This window comes from Mustela nigripes, chromosome 1, assembly GCF_022355385.1.
Source record: "Mustela nigripes isolate SB6536 chromosome 1, MUSNIG.SB6536, whole genome shotgun sequence".
Lineage (NCBI taxonomy): Eukaryota > Metazoa > Chordata > Mammalia > Carnivora > Mustelidae > Mustela > Mustela nigripes.
This window is the reverse complement of record NC_081557.1, coordinates 168,431,619-168,449,962: the sequence shown is the minus strand read 5'-3', so window position 1 is coordinate 168,449,962 and position 18,344 is coordinate 168,431,619. Positions and strand designations below refer to the sequence as shown.

At 39.5% G+C, this 18,344-nt stretch overlaps 1 protein-coding gene across 4 annotated transcripts in view; it reads right to left on the bottom strand.

The window, feature by feature from the left end:
- The window catches only part of NPNT (nephronectin), a 79,863-nt gene that overhangs the window by 25,095 nt on the left and 36,424 nt on the right, over positions 1 to 18,344 (bottom strand). For 2 of the 4 annotated variants that reach the window (XM_059376889.1, XM_059376894.1), the window contains 6 exons: positions 17,086 to 17,178; positions 12,678 to 12,797; positions 11,356 to 11,475; positions 9,386 to 9,520; positions 8,989 to 9,111; positions 6,418 to 6,801 (listed from right to left, as the gene is read on the bottom strand). In XM_059376889.1, the coding sequence (XP_059232872.1) occupies positions 6,418 to 6,801; positions 8,989 to 9,111; positions 9,386 to 9,520; positions 11,356 to 11,475; positions 12,678 to 12,797; positions 17,086 to 17,178 (975 nt within the window). The remainder of the gene's footprint in view (positions 1 to 6,417; positions 6,802 to 8,988; positions 9,112 to 9,385; positions 9,521 to 11,355; positions 11,476 to 12,677; positions 12,798 to 17,085; positions 17,179 to 18,344) is intronic. The other 2 variants (XM_059376905.1, XM_059376916.1) reach the window with 1 other exon arrangement.

Sequence of the window (18,344 nt, the reverse complement as noted above, 5' to 3'; positions counted from 1 at the left end):
AATATTTTTGAGTGCCTACTATGTGCCAGCCATTGTTTGTTTATTTTTTAAAGGTTTTATTTACTTGTCGGAGAGACAGAGAGGGCACAAGCAGGGGGAGGGGTAAGGCAGAAGGAGAAGCAGGCTCCCCGCTGAGCAGGGAACCCAATGTGGGGCTCCATCCCAGGACCCTGGGATCATGACCTGAGCTGAATGAAGGCAGACGCTTAACTGACTGAGCCACCCAGGTGTCCCTGTACCAGCCACTATGTGACTATTTCAGGGGAAAAATACCTGGGGAATTAATGGCTGCCCACAAATCTGCACTATAATATAGTTGGCAACAGAGGGAAATGATTTAGATTAGAAAAACATATTTAAAGAAATTCTGCTTACAGTCAATATTGGGTCAGATGTGACTGTTACCTATCTTTGGACCCTATCATTTGAGACAGATCTGAAAAATGAAGGATGTACAAAGGCAACCCCAAAAGATTGCTAAGTGGTTGAAAAACAGTCTTCCTTTCTTTGAAAAACAGTCTTTCTAAGAAAAGGTTTAGGAAACAGAAATTACTGAGCCCAAATAAGAGACAATTAAGTAATTTCTAGAGAGTGTTCTTTGAATACATGGAATATAGATAGGGCCTGGAAACACTGAGCAGCTGTGTCCATCAGCCACAATTACCTGACAGTACTGCACTGGTATAAACTATCATTTCAAGAATTTAGATTAAATACAAGAAAGAATATCTCAACAGTAAGATGTGTTATTGTGAGGGACTTTAGTCTCCCTTAGTGATTTGAGATATAACTGGAATCACTTCTTTAAAACCTTGTGTGCCTGGGTGTCTCAGTGGGTTAAGCCTCTGCCTTTGGCTCAGGTCATGATCTCAGAGTCCTGGGATTGAGTCCCGCATCAGGCCCTCTGCTAAGCAGGGGGCCTGCTTTCCTCTCTTTCTCTCTCTCTCTCTCTCTCTGCCTACTTGTGATCTCTGTCAAAGAAATAAGTAAAATATTAAAAAACAACAAAAAAAAAACCTCATATGGACATCACACTTGGGTAATTAATTGATGATGGTTTAGATGAAAGTTTTTAGCCCCAAATTACAATGTAAAAAGGCTGCATTATAATCATTCCATCTGGATTGCTTATTTGAAGTTTGATTTTTTTTTTTTTTTTTTGGTGTTCTGAACCCCTTTCTTTTGTAGTAGTAAAAGGACAAAAATTCCAGCTTCAATGGTATTTTGTTTATACCTACAAGAAATGTTGTTTTAAGGGGCTGTTTCTTAAACCTTTCCACATTAAAAAATGAAAGGTGCATAACTTCTTACAAGCCAACTTTCAAATAAAAAAAGTATAAAGCAAGAATTATTTGAGCTAGTCTCAGGAGTTAGGAAATATATTTTTTGAGACATTGTATCACACTGACATCATTTGCCTTCTCATTATCATCAAATTTTCAAATTTAATAATCCACTGAATAGAATGCCAATCTCTAAAAAGAAAAGAGGAAGAGAGAGAAGAAAGAGAGGGGAAAAATGGTCGAAGCACCACAGTAAAAAACTAAGTACAATCAGAAAAGAATTATTTTTTAATTCTTAAATATAGATTAAATGTGTTATTATATTACACTAGTTTTGTATGGAAAATCTGATTGAATGGTAATTTATTTTCAAATGCTATGAGTGATTTATTCATTCCTTTGTTCCACAAATGATGTTTAAGTGCCAATTATGGGCCAGGCATTACTCTAGGTCCTTGAGACACACCAGTGAACAAACCAAAGATCCTGTCCTCAAAATATTGTATTCCAGTAGTGGATACAATGGACACAATAAGTAAGTACATAACACAGTACACTAGAAGGTGATAAATGGTATCAAAAAGAGAAAAGCAGTGGAGAGTATACCGGTGGCGGCTGGTAGGGGTCACAGTAGGGAATACGAGCCTCAGGGTGGTCTCCCTGGTAAGCTGACATTTGTGTAGAGAGGGAGAGAGGTGAGAGTGGGAGGAAGAGTGTTCCCAGGAGAGGGAACGGTTAGAGCAAGAGTCCTAAGACAGGAGTGGTGAGGATGAGGTGAGGAGTCACCGAGGGCACAGCGTGAGATGAGATCCTGTAGGACTCTGTGAGACGCCAGGCGGGCTTACATCCATATGGAACCAAGCACATGCTGAGGCACAGCTGTGAAAGCTGACATCTCATTTCTGTTCTAAAAGATCCCTCAGGTCACTGGATTGAGAGGGGACCATGGAGGGGCCAGATTGGAAGCCGGGAGACCTGCTAAAGGCTCCTGTGCTGCAGGTCCGTGGTTCCTCCCTTGTAATGCCGAAACCCAAAAGCTCGTTCTGTAACTCAACCAAATGGTCTTTGGTAGCCAGATGAGCATAAATAGTCGTATGTTTCACTGTAGAAACATTAATCTGTTTCAGTATACAGATGTACCTTACTACTTTCCTAAACTCTGAAAAATTCTATATCCCACAATTCATGCGGATAAAGGAATTTGGACCTGTCCTCCCCGGGAAGAATGGCTTGGGTCAGGGAAGCAGCACAGGAGATGGGGAAAGGTGCTCCCACTTGAGACAGAACTTGAAGGTAAGGCTAACACCATTTCCATACAGATTACACAAAGAGTAGTTGGAGAGGACTCCAAGTTCTTTGGCCTTAGCAACTGGTAGAAAAGAGGTGACATCTCCTAGGGTAGGAAAAGCTGCAGGTAGAATGTATTTGAGCTGACAATCAGAGTCTATCAGAAATGTGGAGTCTGATACATATATTTGCATCTCACTGGAAAGGTTAGACAGCCAGGGGGATATCTAAGTCTAGAGTTTGGGGAGAAGTCTGGGTTAGAGATGTATTTGTGTTATAATTTTTTTCTTGATTTCCTTTTCCTTGATTTTCCTGATTTCCTAAAATACCTTTAGTCCTTCCTCAGGGGGACAATACATAATTACACATATAACACACACATTATAAAGAAAAGTTCTATTTTACAACCTCTTCCATTAAACAAATATATATCTTTCAATTCTTTCCCAGGGCATGTCTTTAAGATCACACTCTCTTAGAATGAGAGCTCTCAAACATCGTAGGAACTCCATGTTTCCCCAGCCTTATCCTGCTCAATTCTATTGTTAAACTTTAATGTGACTTTTAATTCACATGTGTTGATATGCCAAGGAATGATGGAAAGAAAGACATACTTTTTTTTTTTTTTTAAGAGAGATAGCGAATGCCAGCCAAGTGGGGAGGAGCAGAGGAAGAGGGAGAGAGAATCCCAAGCAAACTCCATGCCCAACACAGAGTCTGACTCAGAGCTCCATCTCACAACCCTGAGATCATGACCTGAGCCAAAATCAGGAGTGGGGTGCTTAACGTACGGAGCCACCCAGGTGCCCCCAAAAGGACATACTTTTTACAAAAGAAAAAATATTAAAAGACTCAGAAACATGTTGATATCTCTGTCACAGTGTTTTTATATTAAGTGACCAAGTTTTTATGAGCCTACCTTAAGGCAACAGAATAATATAATTACTTGCCATACTTAAGCACCTGGGAACAGACATGATAAAGAGATGAAAACAAAACAAAGCAGAGGAGTAAGAAAGAAAGAGGCACTGCAGAGACAGAGAGCAAAGGAAAAGAAGGGAGGGTGGGGGAAAGGCAAAGAGAAGAAAGATTTAAAAATATCATTCTCAGAGCGCCTGGGTGGCTCAACTGTTTAAGCGTCTGCTTTCGGCTCAGGTCATGATCCCAGGGTCCTTGGGTTGAGCCCTGCTTCAGTCTCCCTGCTCAGTGGGGAGCCTGCTTCTCTCTACCCCTTTGCCTGCCACTCCCTCTGCTTGTGCTCACTTGCCCGCTCTCAGTCGTTCAAATAAATAAATAAAATCTTGAAAAAATACATTTTCAAATAAAACATATGTGCATGTGAAACATACTACTGGATCTACCATTGGAATCCTCTAAAAATTACATTTATTGCCTAAAGCATAAACAATTACAACTACATCAGAATTACAGAACTTCACTCTCTCTTTAAATGGACAAGAACCTAGAAGAGAAATTTGAGTCACATACAAGCAAAGAGAAGCTTCTTGTCTTCTAAAAATTCACAATGTCAGTGTTCTTTTTACCTGTTTAAAAAAAAAAAAATGCACAAGAATTCAATATAAAGGAGCGAAGTTTGTTTCCATCAGGGAGCGGTGGGCAAAGAAGAGGAGGAGACAGGAGGAGTGAACGCAAAGGTGGCTAACAGCCAGCATGGTGACATGTGACAGGTAAATACAGGGAGAGTTTGCAAATTATAAAATTACACATTTTGGTCCGCTAATAAGGAAATGACCTCTTCCTCCTTCAAAACTTGCTGCTTTACCTCTAGCCTCTATCTCTATGGGTGATACAATCCTTTACCCAGTCACCCACTGAAAATCTGGGGGTCTCTGATCTGATCTAGCTCTAGTCCTCTAGATCCAACCACGGGACACAGCAAACACAAGGGACAGGTTTACCAGCAGGTTGCTGCCTATGTGAGCCTGATTCCTCCTTCTGTGTCTTTGGTGTCCCTATGAACTCTAGTACCTAGTTTTCCTCAAACTAGGTGCCCCTGCCCACCCCAAAACTTCCTTCCCCAAGTCTGACTGGGTGCTCTAATCTCTCTCATTAACACAGTATCCCAGTTATCTTCTGGGTGACTCTCTTTCCCACATTATACTTTACCGGTTTTATCTTTGTAAATCCAATGCCTAATACAAGGCCTGGAATTCTAAAACACATTCGAACGTATTTAGTGATTAAATTTAGTTAAATTAAATTAATAGTTAAATGGGATGCGATATAGTTAGGTTTCCTATCTCTGAGAGTTGCTGAATAAATCTAAATTTGTTAGGAGAAGTCTCACACTGGATAGGAAATGAGATCTACCATATGACTTCGTGATACTCCTTCCATTTCTACACACACTGTGATCTGCCCAGCTGACTTCCTTTTACAGTTCTTTATAATATTTAACAATAAAGACATAGGACTTACACTTTGTACAGCTAATTCTTTTTGTGTTTCATTCTTATTCCAGGCATGGCCCATGATGGAAATGCCATTGTAAAGAGCTTATTAAAAACATGACAACACAAAAGACCTTCAGTAACCAAAGCAATCCTGAGAAAAAGAACAAAGCAAGAAGCACCATGCTTCCTGATTTCAAGCTATACTATAAAGCTATAGTCATCAAAACAATATGGTGTTCGCATAAAAACAGGTGCCCAAACCAGTGGAACAAAATCAACAGTACAGAAGTAAACCCAAGCATATAAGGTCAACTAGTATTTGACAGGGGAGCCAAGAATACTCCATGGAAAAAAGACAGTCTTTTCAGTAAATGGTTCTGGGACAATTGGATAGTCACATGTAAAGAATGAAAGTAGACCCTTATTTTATATAACATAAATATATTAACTCAAAATTGATTAAAGACTTGACCATAAGACCTCAAACCATGAAACTCCTAAAAGAAAATATAGGAAAAAACTCCTTGTTGTGGGACTTGCAATGAATTTTTGGACATGACACCTAAAGCACAAGCAATAAAATAAAAAACAAGTGGGACTGCAACAAACAGAAAAGCTTCTGCATGGCAAAAGGAACCATCAACAAAATGAGAGGACAACAAAATGAGAGGAATGGAAAAAAATATTTAAAGACAATATATCTGATATGGGGCTAATATCTAAAATACACAGGGAATTCATACAACTCAATAGCAAAAAACCCCAACTAATCTGATTATAAATGGGCAGAGGACCATTTTCCAAAGAGGACACAGAAGGGCAACAGATGCATGAAAAGAGGCTCAACATCACAAATAAGGAAATAAGGCCACAATGAGATACCAATTTGTGCCTGTTAGAATGGCCATGATCAAAAAGACAAGAGATAACAAATGCCGTCAAGGAGGTGGAGAAAAGCGAACCTTCATGCCCTGTCAGTAGGAATGTAAATTAGTGCAGCCACCATGGAAAATTGGAGGTTCCTCAAGAAATTAAAGCTGGAACTACCACATGATCCAGCAATTCCACTTCTAGGTATTTATCCAAAGGAAATTAAAATATGTCAAAGAGATAGTCCCACGGTCACTACAGTATTATTTACAAAAGCCATAACATGGAAACAACCTAAGTGTTCACCAACAGATGAGTGGATAAAGAATGTCTAGTATAAATACACAAAGGGATATATACACAATTTAGCCTTAAAAAAGAAAATCCTGCTATCTGAGACAATGTGGATACACCTGAGGCATGATGCTAAGTGGAGTAAGTCAGAGAAAGACAAATACTATATGATCTCACATATTATATGTAAAATTTAAAAAAAAAACCACCTTACAGAAAATGGTCAGAGTTTGATTACCAAGGGTGGTGCTAACATTTCTAGGACTTACTGAACACGTCTCCTCTGGGTTTCTGAGGATCTGTCTGTATCCTGTTGTCAACTGTGATCCATCGCGGAGAGGTGGTGACAACAGGCACTACGGGTGTCAGCTGGGTGCCTGTGCTTTCCGGGCTTGTTGCAGGTGATGAAGTTCCGAGTTCTGGGAATGGGGGTGGGGTTGGCTCTGGCGTTGGCCTGGGTGCAGGTCTTGTTGTTGGCTTTGAAGTGGGCCTGTTGGTAATAACAGGAGGAATATATGGTGTCTTCGGAGGCCACCTAGTACCTCCAACATCAGGAATCCAGTTACTATGTCCTCCATCACCCTTTGAAATGGTACCGTTTCCCTTTGGTACATGAATTGGACCTGAAGGTTCAATCATGACTTTTGGAATATCTGAAAGAGTCAAAAGATTTAAATTAGTGTATAACCGTCTCCCTCTAAAAGTCTGTGGCATCAAATTGTGAAAAACACATTCGAGTACCTCATGCCAACAAGGCTTACTTTTCACATTTAGAATATTCCTCTATCATAAGTCATGCTCTTTTCCAAATAACAACTATGTGTGTGTATGTATGGTATATATATACCCAAATACACACATATCCATCCTGCAGATATATGCAAAAATTATGTTGGTATTTCTGTAATGGATATGTATTATTTACAACACAAATAATTTCAAGTGTAATATGAAAAAAGACAACAATCCTTGAGATTTTTAAAATGTAGAAACATTCTACGGTTTTTAAAATATGAGAAATGTTTGTTCAGAATCTTTATTAAGTGTCCGCAGGGCACACATATATTATAAAATCATGTTTTGAATAATCTAAAGACTAATACTTTTCTCTTCCATACTCTATAAAAATTCAACTCATGCAAAATATGTTCATTAAGTGTTCCATATATATTTTTTAAGACTTTTTTAAAAGATTTTATTTATTTCACAGAGAAAGCAAGTAGGCAGAGAGGCAGGCAGGTAAGGGTGGAGGGAACAGGCTCCCCACTGAGCAGAGCGCCTGATGTGGACCTCAATCCCAGGACCCTGAGATCATAACCTGAGCCAAAGGCAGAGGCTTAGCCCACTGAGTGACCCAGGCACCCAAAATGTTTTTCTTTTTTTTTTTTTAGATTTTGTTTATTTGAGATAGAGAGAGAGAGGGTGAGCAAGAAAAAGAGAGCATTGTTGGGGGCAGGGTGGCAGAGGGAGGAACAGGCTCCCCGCAGGGAGTCCAATGAGGGACTCAATCCCAGGACCCTGGGATCATGACCTGAAATGAAGGCAGACCATTAACTGACTGGGCCACCCAGGAGCCCCTGTATTTTTTAAGATTTTACTTATTTATTTGAGAGAGAGAGTAAGAGAGCACGAGCAGGAGGGGCAAAGGGAGAGAGAGAAAGAATCCCAGCCAAACTCGATGCTGACCGTGGAGCCAAAGGGCTTGATCTAATGACCCCAGGATCATGACATGAGCAGAAACCAAGAGTCAGACACTTAACCGACTGTGCCACCCAGGTACCCTAACTGCTCTGTATATTTTTTAAGTTTCTTTGCTTTCTCCCTTACTAATTTATACAACTGCTTAAAAAAAACTTCAGAGGTGGGCGCCTGGGTGGCTCAGTGGGTTAAGCCACTGCCTTCGGCTCAGGTCATGATCTCACGGTACTGGGAACAAGTCCCACATCGGGTCTCTGCTCCGCGGGGAGCCTGCTTCCCTCTCTCTCTCTCTGCCTGCCTCTCTGCCTACTTGTGATCTCTCGCTGTCAAATAAATAAATAAAATCTTAAAAAAAAAAAAAACAACACTTCAGAGGTTATCATGATTTTCTGTGGAAACTTTTTCTGTGGTTATCTTCCCCAAAAGGAATTAACATTTAATTTCCTGGAATGATACACTCCAGGCCTGGAATATGACTACATGACCCTTCAAAAATCCTTTAAATTCTATGATTCTAAGGCTCATGATTTTCAGTAAATATTTTACTCGAAAACTTTAAAAATTATCTATTGTCATATGAAATGCATGCCTTTAATCTGTCCTTTAATCTGTACAACTTTCATCTTGGAGGTTATTTTTTTCATGTTTATCTACTAACATAGCCATATTCCAAACAGGGCTCGTAAGGATTTAAAAAGCAAAACTGTCCTAAATTCAGAGAAAATAAATATCAGAATGATTTTTTAATAAAACTAGGACACACAAAACAGAGGAACAAAAAACTGGTATATATCCAAATTTTCCCCTCTGTCTTTATGTAATGCTAATGACAAACATTTACTTCTGATTATAACAAAATCAAATTCTCAGGAAGAGCTCCATCATTTCTTGCCAGCCATATTGAGAGGTTTCAGCAAAGGAACTGAACGCTTTTAAGATTAAATGTATTACTGAGTCTTTAACTTTTTTAAAATACCTGAGCAAATGAGTTGCTTGTGTGCAGAAAATAAAGACTAACATTATTAGCTATAAAAAGTACTTTTTGGATAGTTTATCTTGTTCTTCATCTTTCCCTGTAATGGCCTTCCTGTAATCCTGTATTTCCTGCTAGAAATCAGAGCCAGGAGAAAACCATTACTCACACACACAATTCAGTCCATCACCCTCGTATCCATCTTTACATTTACACTTGTAGGACCCATGTACATTGTAACATCGAGCAAAGCGGCTGCACTGATACTGACCAAGGGAGCATTCATCTATATCTGCAACAGGAAATGGAAAAGAAGTTTATTTGCGAGAGCAGTATGATGACATCAAAGATATACAGAATTAAAAAAAAAAATTTTTTTTTGGAAGGTCCACGTAAAACCAGCAGATGAACGAAAGAAACAAAGTACACGTGCATCCAGAACTACCAAAAACGGTCGCATGGGTTTCTGTTCAGTGCATGGCCAGCAGCCTCCTGCCACTGACTTCCCAGTCACCATCCCAGTACCCCAGGAAGAAACAAAACAAGTGATGCCTAAGGTTCGTTACCATGACATTGGTATTTGCCTCCAATGTACATGAGGTCGAAGCCTTTATGACACTTGCAGACGTAGCTCCCAAAAGTGTTGACACACTGCCTAAATCGAGGGCAGGAGGCTCTTCCGGTAACGCATTCATCAACATCTAGAAGCAGAAATCAATTGCGTCTTAGAAAGAACAGCAGCATGTTCAGGTGGATAGGATTTTAAAACACACGTCGACAAATGGCTGCCTGGCACAGAGTGGCGCATCCTAAATGCTATCCAGCTGGCTGCCCCGACGGGCTACGTAAATTCCCCATCTCCAAATTTCAACGCTTCCTCCTCACCGGAGCTATCGTGTTCCTGCACCACCTCTCTGCCCAGACCACACCTGTATCCACTGGTTGCTCTGACTGGAAACATGAGGCATCCTTAACAATAGCCTTAACATCCTTAACAATTCCCATAACCCCAAATCATCAGGCCCAGTTAATCAGGCCTCATCTTCTCTTCACCCACTGCCACTACCCGACCTGCCATCTTCCAGGTTAGACTGTGACAAGGGCCTCTGAACTGGTCTCTTCCCCACCAATCTCACCACCTCCAGAGGATTTCCAATCAACTGTCAAAATGATTTATTGCAACCTAAGATTGGAATATTAAAACTCCTCAACCGTTCTACTTGCTTTTTAAATTAAATCCTCATTCCTCAGGATGTCCATGAACGCCCGGCACTAACTATGTCATCCTTACTTAACCTACCAGTTATATGTCAAGGGCCCCGCCCCTCCTACTCAGTGTGCACGAGGCCACATGGGCCTGCTTTTCTTCCTACCCTCACACAGACCAGCCCCTGGTCTCTCTTACTGAGGTTCCCACGCTGTTTCCACCTGCTTGGTGATTCTTTACATGGCCAGTGGTTCAGGTTTACTGCAGGGCTTTCCATGACCATTACTTTCTAAAAAACACCCTTTGTGTTTCCCTCTTAGTACCTCCTATTAACATTGAGTATTGTTTTGTAATTTTATTGGATACTTCTTTTCCCTCTTCCCTATTAGAGCAACAGCTTTGTGAGAATCAAAATCTTGTCAGCCTCGTCCACTACTATATATCCTAGCAGTTGTCACAGTGCCTGAAATACAGAAAGTACTAAATAAGTCTCTCTTGAATCACTGACTGCCTCTATTCATTGAGTACGTACTACATGCTAGGTACTCTGCTCAGCTCTTTGCAGACATAATGCATACAATGGTTGTATGTGGCATTACTCCCATTTTTTTAAAAAGATTTTATTTATTTATTTATTTATGTGCCAGGGAGAGAGACAGAGCACAAGCAGGGGGAGCAGCAGAGGGAGAGGGAGAAGCAGGCTCTCCGCTGAGCAGGGAATCTGATGCGGGGCTCCATCCCAGGATCCTAGGATCATGATCTGAGCCAAAGGCGGACATTTAACTGACTAAGCCACCGAGGTACCCCGCATTACTTCCACTAAAGATGAAGAGACCCAAGCTCAAAGAAAGGAAGTCTCTTGCTTAAGGTTACCTATCAAGGACTTGGCAGCACTAGGTTTGAAATCAAAGCCCAGATTTAATCACAATTCTATACTGTCTCCCTAAATTAGAGGAAAACAAACCAACTCTTTTATGCAGTACGTACCATCTAGCCCTACCTATTCAGCTTCATCACTCACTGCTTCCTAACATTCTAGAACTACCGAGCTCTTCTGCTTTCCCTGAATTCTGTGCTCTTTTAAACTTCAGAGCCTTTGCACACGAGGTTTCCTCTGACTGAAGCTTCCTCCTGTCCCTCATTTTTAGGGAAACAAGGTTCTCATTATCCATTCACAGAGAGGTCCTCTCCTGAGACACGTGCTGTCTCCTAAGGACAGCCAACTGTCTGATGTAGGTAACTGCATCTCTTCCTTACTCCCATCACCTTTCACTTTCTCTTCTTATCCTGCAGGGGCTGCTGACAGAGATGCTTGAGTTTACAACTCACCCACACAGGTCCTCCCATCAGGAGCCAGCTGTAGGCCGGGAGAGGGGCACTGGCACCGTATCTGTCCTTTGACAACATCACAGCCATATTGACAGTTTGCCATGGAGCACGTCAGGGCACCTGGAAAGAGCGTGACTGGCTGACACAGAGAGGCAGTGGACAAATTCTATAACCAAAATAACAGGTTTGTTTTTTTTTTTAAACAATGAAGACAAAAAGGCCTCAGTTATCCAACAGTCGATATTCTTCATTTGAGGAAGACCTTTAATGCATTTAAAAGATGAAAAGACAAATATAAAACTTTATCTCTTATAAATTATCTAGAAATTTTCCTAGGAGTTAAGGAAAGTGAAGGATTGAGGTAATTTTCCAGATTATTCATGTTAAATTCTGGTCTTCTAACTTTCTCAATCTCCCACTACATTTTTCTAGGGTCAATAGTTGACTCCCTACCAGATCATACAACATTAGAGGATTCTAACATCACTAATAAATGGTCTTAAACATGCACTCACCTAATTCTAAAGGTTCCATGTTAAATATGCAATGCTAAATAAGATTAACTGAACTTACCAATAAAATACAACCCAGTTAGACAGAGATAACTGAAAATTAACTAATTGATAACTCACTTAACAGATAACTCAGTGAAAAAAAAAATCAAGTCCTCGATTGTCAGAGATCATAGAAACACAAACTCAATTCAGTGTTCAGCCTATAGAAAATTTCAGGGCATTGGCCATCTAATAAACACATCCAAACGATAATAGGAAAACACAATACATTTCTTCCTCACAAAGACACATGAAATCTAATGTTATTGGAATCATTTTTCATTTGATGTAAATTTCTTTTTTTAGAAAAGTACTATCTTAGCCCATTAGAAAGAACTGTAAAAGTGAAGTGAGAAGGCGCTTATGAATGAATGGTTTACGCTCAGTCAGCAGACTGGATGGACTCCCCACTGGCTACCAGGGCAGTGTCCATGCTCGTGAACAGCATCAGTCCTCACACAGGCACTAACCTTCTTCTTCTAGCTGGTACAGGACTTTGCCCAGATAGAAGACAGACAAAAATGTGTTAGGAAAAATACTAGAAAATACATTTAGTTTTACGATGCTTAAATACCACTTCCAAATCCATTTAACACTGGCGCCCGTGTTAGACATGTCCAATGGGCAGCTAGTATTTTGATTTTCCATTCCTGAGGCACACATAAATACGGGCTCACGTCCTGGTTCGGAGGGCTGGAAGGCTATTTTCACACACCGTATCAGAGCGCAACGTGAGCACTTATCAAACAGTTAAGATTCTTGACATACTTGAGCAGGACCCATCCGGCATGAGCATGTATCCGTTGAGACAGTAGCACTTGTAGCTGCCGTAAGTGTTCATGCACCTGTGCTTGCACGGCCGCGGCTTCAGGCCACACTCATTTAGATCTGCAAAGAGCAGGGGTTGATGCAACAGAATGAGAAAGCTTCGACATTGATGCAAAACCATTTAAAATACTCCGCTATATTGAAGAATGAACGAGAAAAGCAGAAGGAGCTGCGGCCACCAGTCAGTAACAGAAGAGACAGAGCCCGTTTATACCATTTTAACTCCATGCTGGTTACACGAGGGGTGACCAAGAGCCTTCTTCTATCAAAAATGACCAAATGCCTCCTAACAATGAGAGGGCTGTGTGAATTTCTGGAGCTCAGATTACATAGTACCTGTGGTCTCTGTCTGCAAAGAAAAGTTGGAAAGTCTCCTCAAAGACACGATCTCCCTTACCATCCCTACCCTCCTCCTCACGGGTGGAGGTCCTCAGTTATTTACCTGACTGACTCCAATATCCTCCAAATGTCGGAGTTGACTACTGGCTTCACTCCTGACTATGTGACCTTCCTCTTTCAATTTCCTTCTGTCTCTGTTTTAGGACAATTCTCTGTGAGCCATTCTTAGTTTATAGGAAGTATTTTAAAACATTCGACTGCTCTGACCTTTCCAAAGGAGAGCTTTATTTTCAGAGGTAAGAGCTACATGAATTACAGTGATCACTATTGTGGTTTCTCTTGTTCAATCTTACAAAGTCTATACTGATCTCAGATTAAAGGAGAAATTTCAGTTTCCTGCTTTCCTGATGTATTCAAGTCACAAAATTAAAAAACCACCCTAAAACCTACCCTCCAACATACTTTCATTCATTTGGCAGTTAAGAAAGGCACATGGAAATACTAAGGGATGATACATGACAGACTATTATTATGTATTTTAGGGTTTGTTGGCTTAAATATCAACATAAATTAATCAACTCCACATAAAAATTTTCTAACCCAAGTTGAATACTGCTTCAAGTGAACATAAAACTCATAATGGAAAACACTAAAATAGTAAGGCCCCAAATGCAGATTTCATTAAAAAGAAATAAGACCACATGTTTATTTCATCTGGAACTGCCAGTGTAAGCACCTGATTATTAATCTATGTCACCAAATCAGATATATAGATATATCTAGGCGCAAAGATGTTTTCATCTAATCAAATTTAAATCTGACCTGCCCACTTATTGGAAATCTATGTATTTCACTTAATTAAACCACCAGATTTTACTGTTTTAAAACCACCTAATAATTACTATGTTTATAAATGTTTTCATATTTTACTGACTTTCCAACTTGGTCTTTTTTCTAACCTTAATAGAACCGTGAGCAGGTTCCCAGCTGGGTGAAGCCTAGGAAGGTTAACTAAGTGAAACAGAAACCTTCGCCTCATTTGCTTTCTTCAGTTTCTACTTTATTGTCTAGAGCCCAGTCATGGGCATTCAAAACAGAATCACATTTTAAAATACATTTTTAAAAAATTTTCTCCAAGAAAATACTTTGCAGATTATGTTATCAACACAAATTTGACTTCTCCCTCTGTTAAATGAAGTAAAAATTTTAAATCAAGGAAGGAAGAGAAATTTACCCTATGTCTTGTATTCTTCTACCTTGTATTTCAATATTTACTAAAAATTAGAGTCAGGGAATCTTTTGTCATGCTGTAATAAAAGTTTATTATTATTCCTAATACATGCATAGACCCCTGCAGATTCACGCCTGGCTTTGGTAAGTCCCTGACTGATATTAAATGGTATTTAAATCTGAGTACCTTATTAGAGAAAGGCTTTGTTTTAAATATTTTTTGCATAAAACAGAACATACAACAAAGCCGTGGAGTGAGACTGAATTCTGTATCTCAAGGGAAGGATACTAATGGACAGAAAATGTGTCATTTAAGAACTGTTAGGCTTCTTTATAAACAGCCACAGAAACTGGTCAGAGGTTTGTAGCTCTAAGCGGCTCATATGGAAGGGATACTTATGCTGATTGAAATTTCTTTATTCATCCTGTCCATGAACTAGAGCTGAAGCCAAGCTGAGGCAGCTCTAGTCTTGACCAATAAAGAACCCCTCAAGGTTGTCGGGAGAAGTTTTCATGATCCAGACTGGGGCTCCCGGTGGTCTTCAGTCCAGATTTACCCTTCCCTTCCCATGAGAAAAAGCACTTTGGGGTTAAGAATCATGAAACTGAAAGGAAGTGAAACACAATGTCGTAATTCAAAAACAAACAAGCAAAAACAAGCCCCCATCTGGGAATCACTCTATGAAATAATATGGAAGAGGAAATAACAGGAAGCCTTCGATGGGTAAATGTAGAGACATTTGTTGCCTATTTTACTGTTACTAATTTGACACATAAATATCCAAAGACATTGAAAGCCATGTGAGAAAGCTGTCTGTACTCTTAACAGCTGGTGACGGGGTGGCTGACACTCCCGGACAGCTGTCTCCAGTGACAGCCATAACTGCCCATCTGCTACAGGCATGTGTGTCCTAAAAACTCCACACTAACACTTACAAAAACCACTGCAAAAATTATGAAATAGGATTCCACAATAATCCACGTTATCAATATTTACCAAATATCAGACTTCTGCTAGAGCAGGGAGCTTCAAAAGATTAAAAGCATCTGGTGTCCTGGTGATGAACTTCTTTTTCTCAATTTTCTTCAGGGCTTCTAGTCTATTATTATCATAACTTCATTTTCTTATTGACCTAATGCCTTATAAAATTGACTTAATCTGTACTGCTTCCAGAATCTCGTAGACTAACTGACCTAGTAATGCTTGTGTTATTATCAAATCAGAAATTCAAAAACACTTCCAATTTATAGTACATTCTCCTAGAATAACATGCAGAACAATATAAAGAACAAGCTCCTTGACCACACTTTCTCAAACCAATCTTAAAAGCTGACAAAAAGAACCCAGGAAAGAAAACTTTAGGCATTTACTTAAATTCACTTTAATCTTGCTCTTTAACATAAAATATAAGGAAAATCTAGAATAAAAAATAATGAATTCTGTCATGTGTCCATCTTATCACATCAAAAGACATCACTTTTCAATTAAACCACTTACATTTCAAATGCTTTAATTACCAAGTATACATTCTTAAAGAACATTTATTACAGTGAGGAGTATATTTAAGCAGGCTGATGGATTCAGGAGCTTGGAGAGGTGGGAAGGGTGGGGTGAGGGGAGTAAAAAGAGAGCTAGTTCAGAACAAAAATGCAAGCTGCACAGCATTATAATTACATTTAGGAAATAAAGAATCAGAAATTTTATTAGCATGCAGACACTGAAAAGTAGCTTGAAAAATCTAGAATAGACTCCTTCAATAAGCTAATCCAATGGATTTTTAAGGAAAATAATCTTTCATTCATTTAATGTATTTGGACTTTTTTCTCTTTTGATCCTTAAACTGGGCAATGTCTCAAAGTTAACCTTTTACACTTTATATGACTAAAGTGGAGGTCACAGGCAAACAGACGTCAGTATGTCGACTGCCATAACCTTTATTCTTGAAACTATCGCTATTGAAATTCATCTTATTGCCCTAATTCTTTATGCAGAAGATACGCAAGTTGCATTAAGTTTCCTATCAGTGGAGAGACAATAATTAACAATTTCAATGGTTTCAATTCAGTCATTCTAAAATACCAAACCTATGGATGAAGGATACCGTCTTTTTAGAACAAAAACTGTAAAATCATCTGCCATCTAACTTTTGTACAAGACTTTCCATCGCAATGAAAACACAGATATTTTTGGTGTTCCTGTTCCCACACCAGCCCTGCAGGTGAACAGGGCAGGAAGTATTCTCCCCCTGTAACTAACTGGTTGGCTAAGACTCAGACCATTAAATGACTTGCTCATAATCACAGAGCGACTTAAAGGCTATACTTAACCAGAACTTAGGCTTTCCAATGTTACAAAATGCACACCAAAAGCAGGAAGTTAATGTATGGTTTGATTTCCAGGTAACCTAAAACTCTCCAAATGTGGCAGTGGGGAAGAGGACTTCATCACTTCTGAAATCCACATAGCCCGAGCCATCAAATTCCCCATCTCCTTTGCTCTGGAATTCCTGACTTCACCTATGAAAATCAAAGTTATTTTGCCATCTGGCTTTTAGAAAACATTCTGAACCCAGAAAAGGAAAAGAGAAGCAATATTTGAGGCAGTGAGAAGGACAGTGGAGGCTCAGCAGGGGGTACTCCTGCCGCTGGCTTTACATGCTCAGGATGCTGAAGGCTGGGTACTCCCGGGGCAGGTCTTGAGAACATTTGCAAGAAGTGACAAAACTGCAGGAAGCTGCGCGGGTGGGAGTGCAGCCCACCTGAGAGAAGGCACGCTCACCCCTTGAAGGCAAACTTGTGGCTTGATGATCCAGGGGTTGGAAAAGAGGCTGTTCACTGCCTTGGTCAAGAGGAGTTGGGTAGAGGTGTTCATCTTCACACCAGGAAGAAGGTAATAAGAGTCAACTTTGAACTGATGTCATTTTAACCCTAAAAATCTTTATAAGTATATATTAAACAATTACATCAAGTTGGTGGAGTTCGCAAAGATGTGGTACATGCTTTTTAGAACAGGTTTCGAGTTTGTCCAGTTTCTCTTTTTTAAATTTGAATTTTTTTTCCTTAAAATTTATCCCTCCCATCTTGCTTCCCAAAAATCACACATACGTTTTGCACACATGCACATACATCATTCTCACACCACTCTTTATAGAAACCACCAAAGAAGAGATGGTCATTTTTTAAAGCATTATTTTAGTCATCAACAAAGAGAGAAAACTCAGAAAGCAGATTACACAAGTATTAATTACAATCAACCTGCTCTGTTTAGTGACACTAAGGTCTTAAAAGTCCAACTTAAGACTTTTTTCCTCTATTATGTTGTCCAATAATTTAAAATACCCCCAAATTATGTGCAAATTTAGGATTTGCAGAAAGAGCTTTTTAAAATAAATAGCATGGTACTTCATCAATGTTTTCATTCAAATGTAAGAACTTATGTTATGTTTAGGTCCCATTTAGTAGGAATATACAATAAACTTCCTACAAAGGTTAACTATTGCCATTATTACCTTATCAAAATGATATAAGATGGGTAAGACTCACAAGTGGACTCAAAAAGGCAATGACCTCCTGTTTTAAGACTTTCATAGTATTAACAGCCAGTTAAACTGTCAAATTAAATGAACACTGGTTTCTGGGTTGAAACTATTCATCTTTCAAAAAGTAAGGCTGTCAGAAATTACCTTAATATTAGGAGTAATAGGGGCCCTGGGTGGCTCAGTGGGTTAAGCTGCTGCCTTCGGCTCAGGTCATGATCTCAGGGTCCTGAAATCGAGTCCCACATCAGGCTCTCTGCTCAGCAGGGAGCCTGTTTCCCTCTCTCTCTCTCTTTGCCTGCCTCTCTGCCTACTTGTGATCTCTTTCTGTCAAATAAATAAATAAATCTTTAAAAAAAATATTAGGAGTAATAAAGGCAATCAACTTTCAGATTTACATAAGCCACTAAAGTTTACTGTATAGTTCTGGGCTACAAGTTACTGGTTCTTTTCTTGGGGTGAGGAATTCAACATATGAAACATAAACTTTGTCAAAAAATTA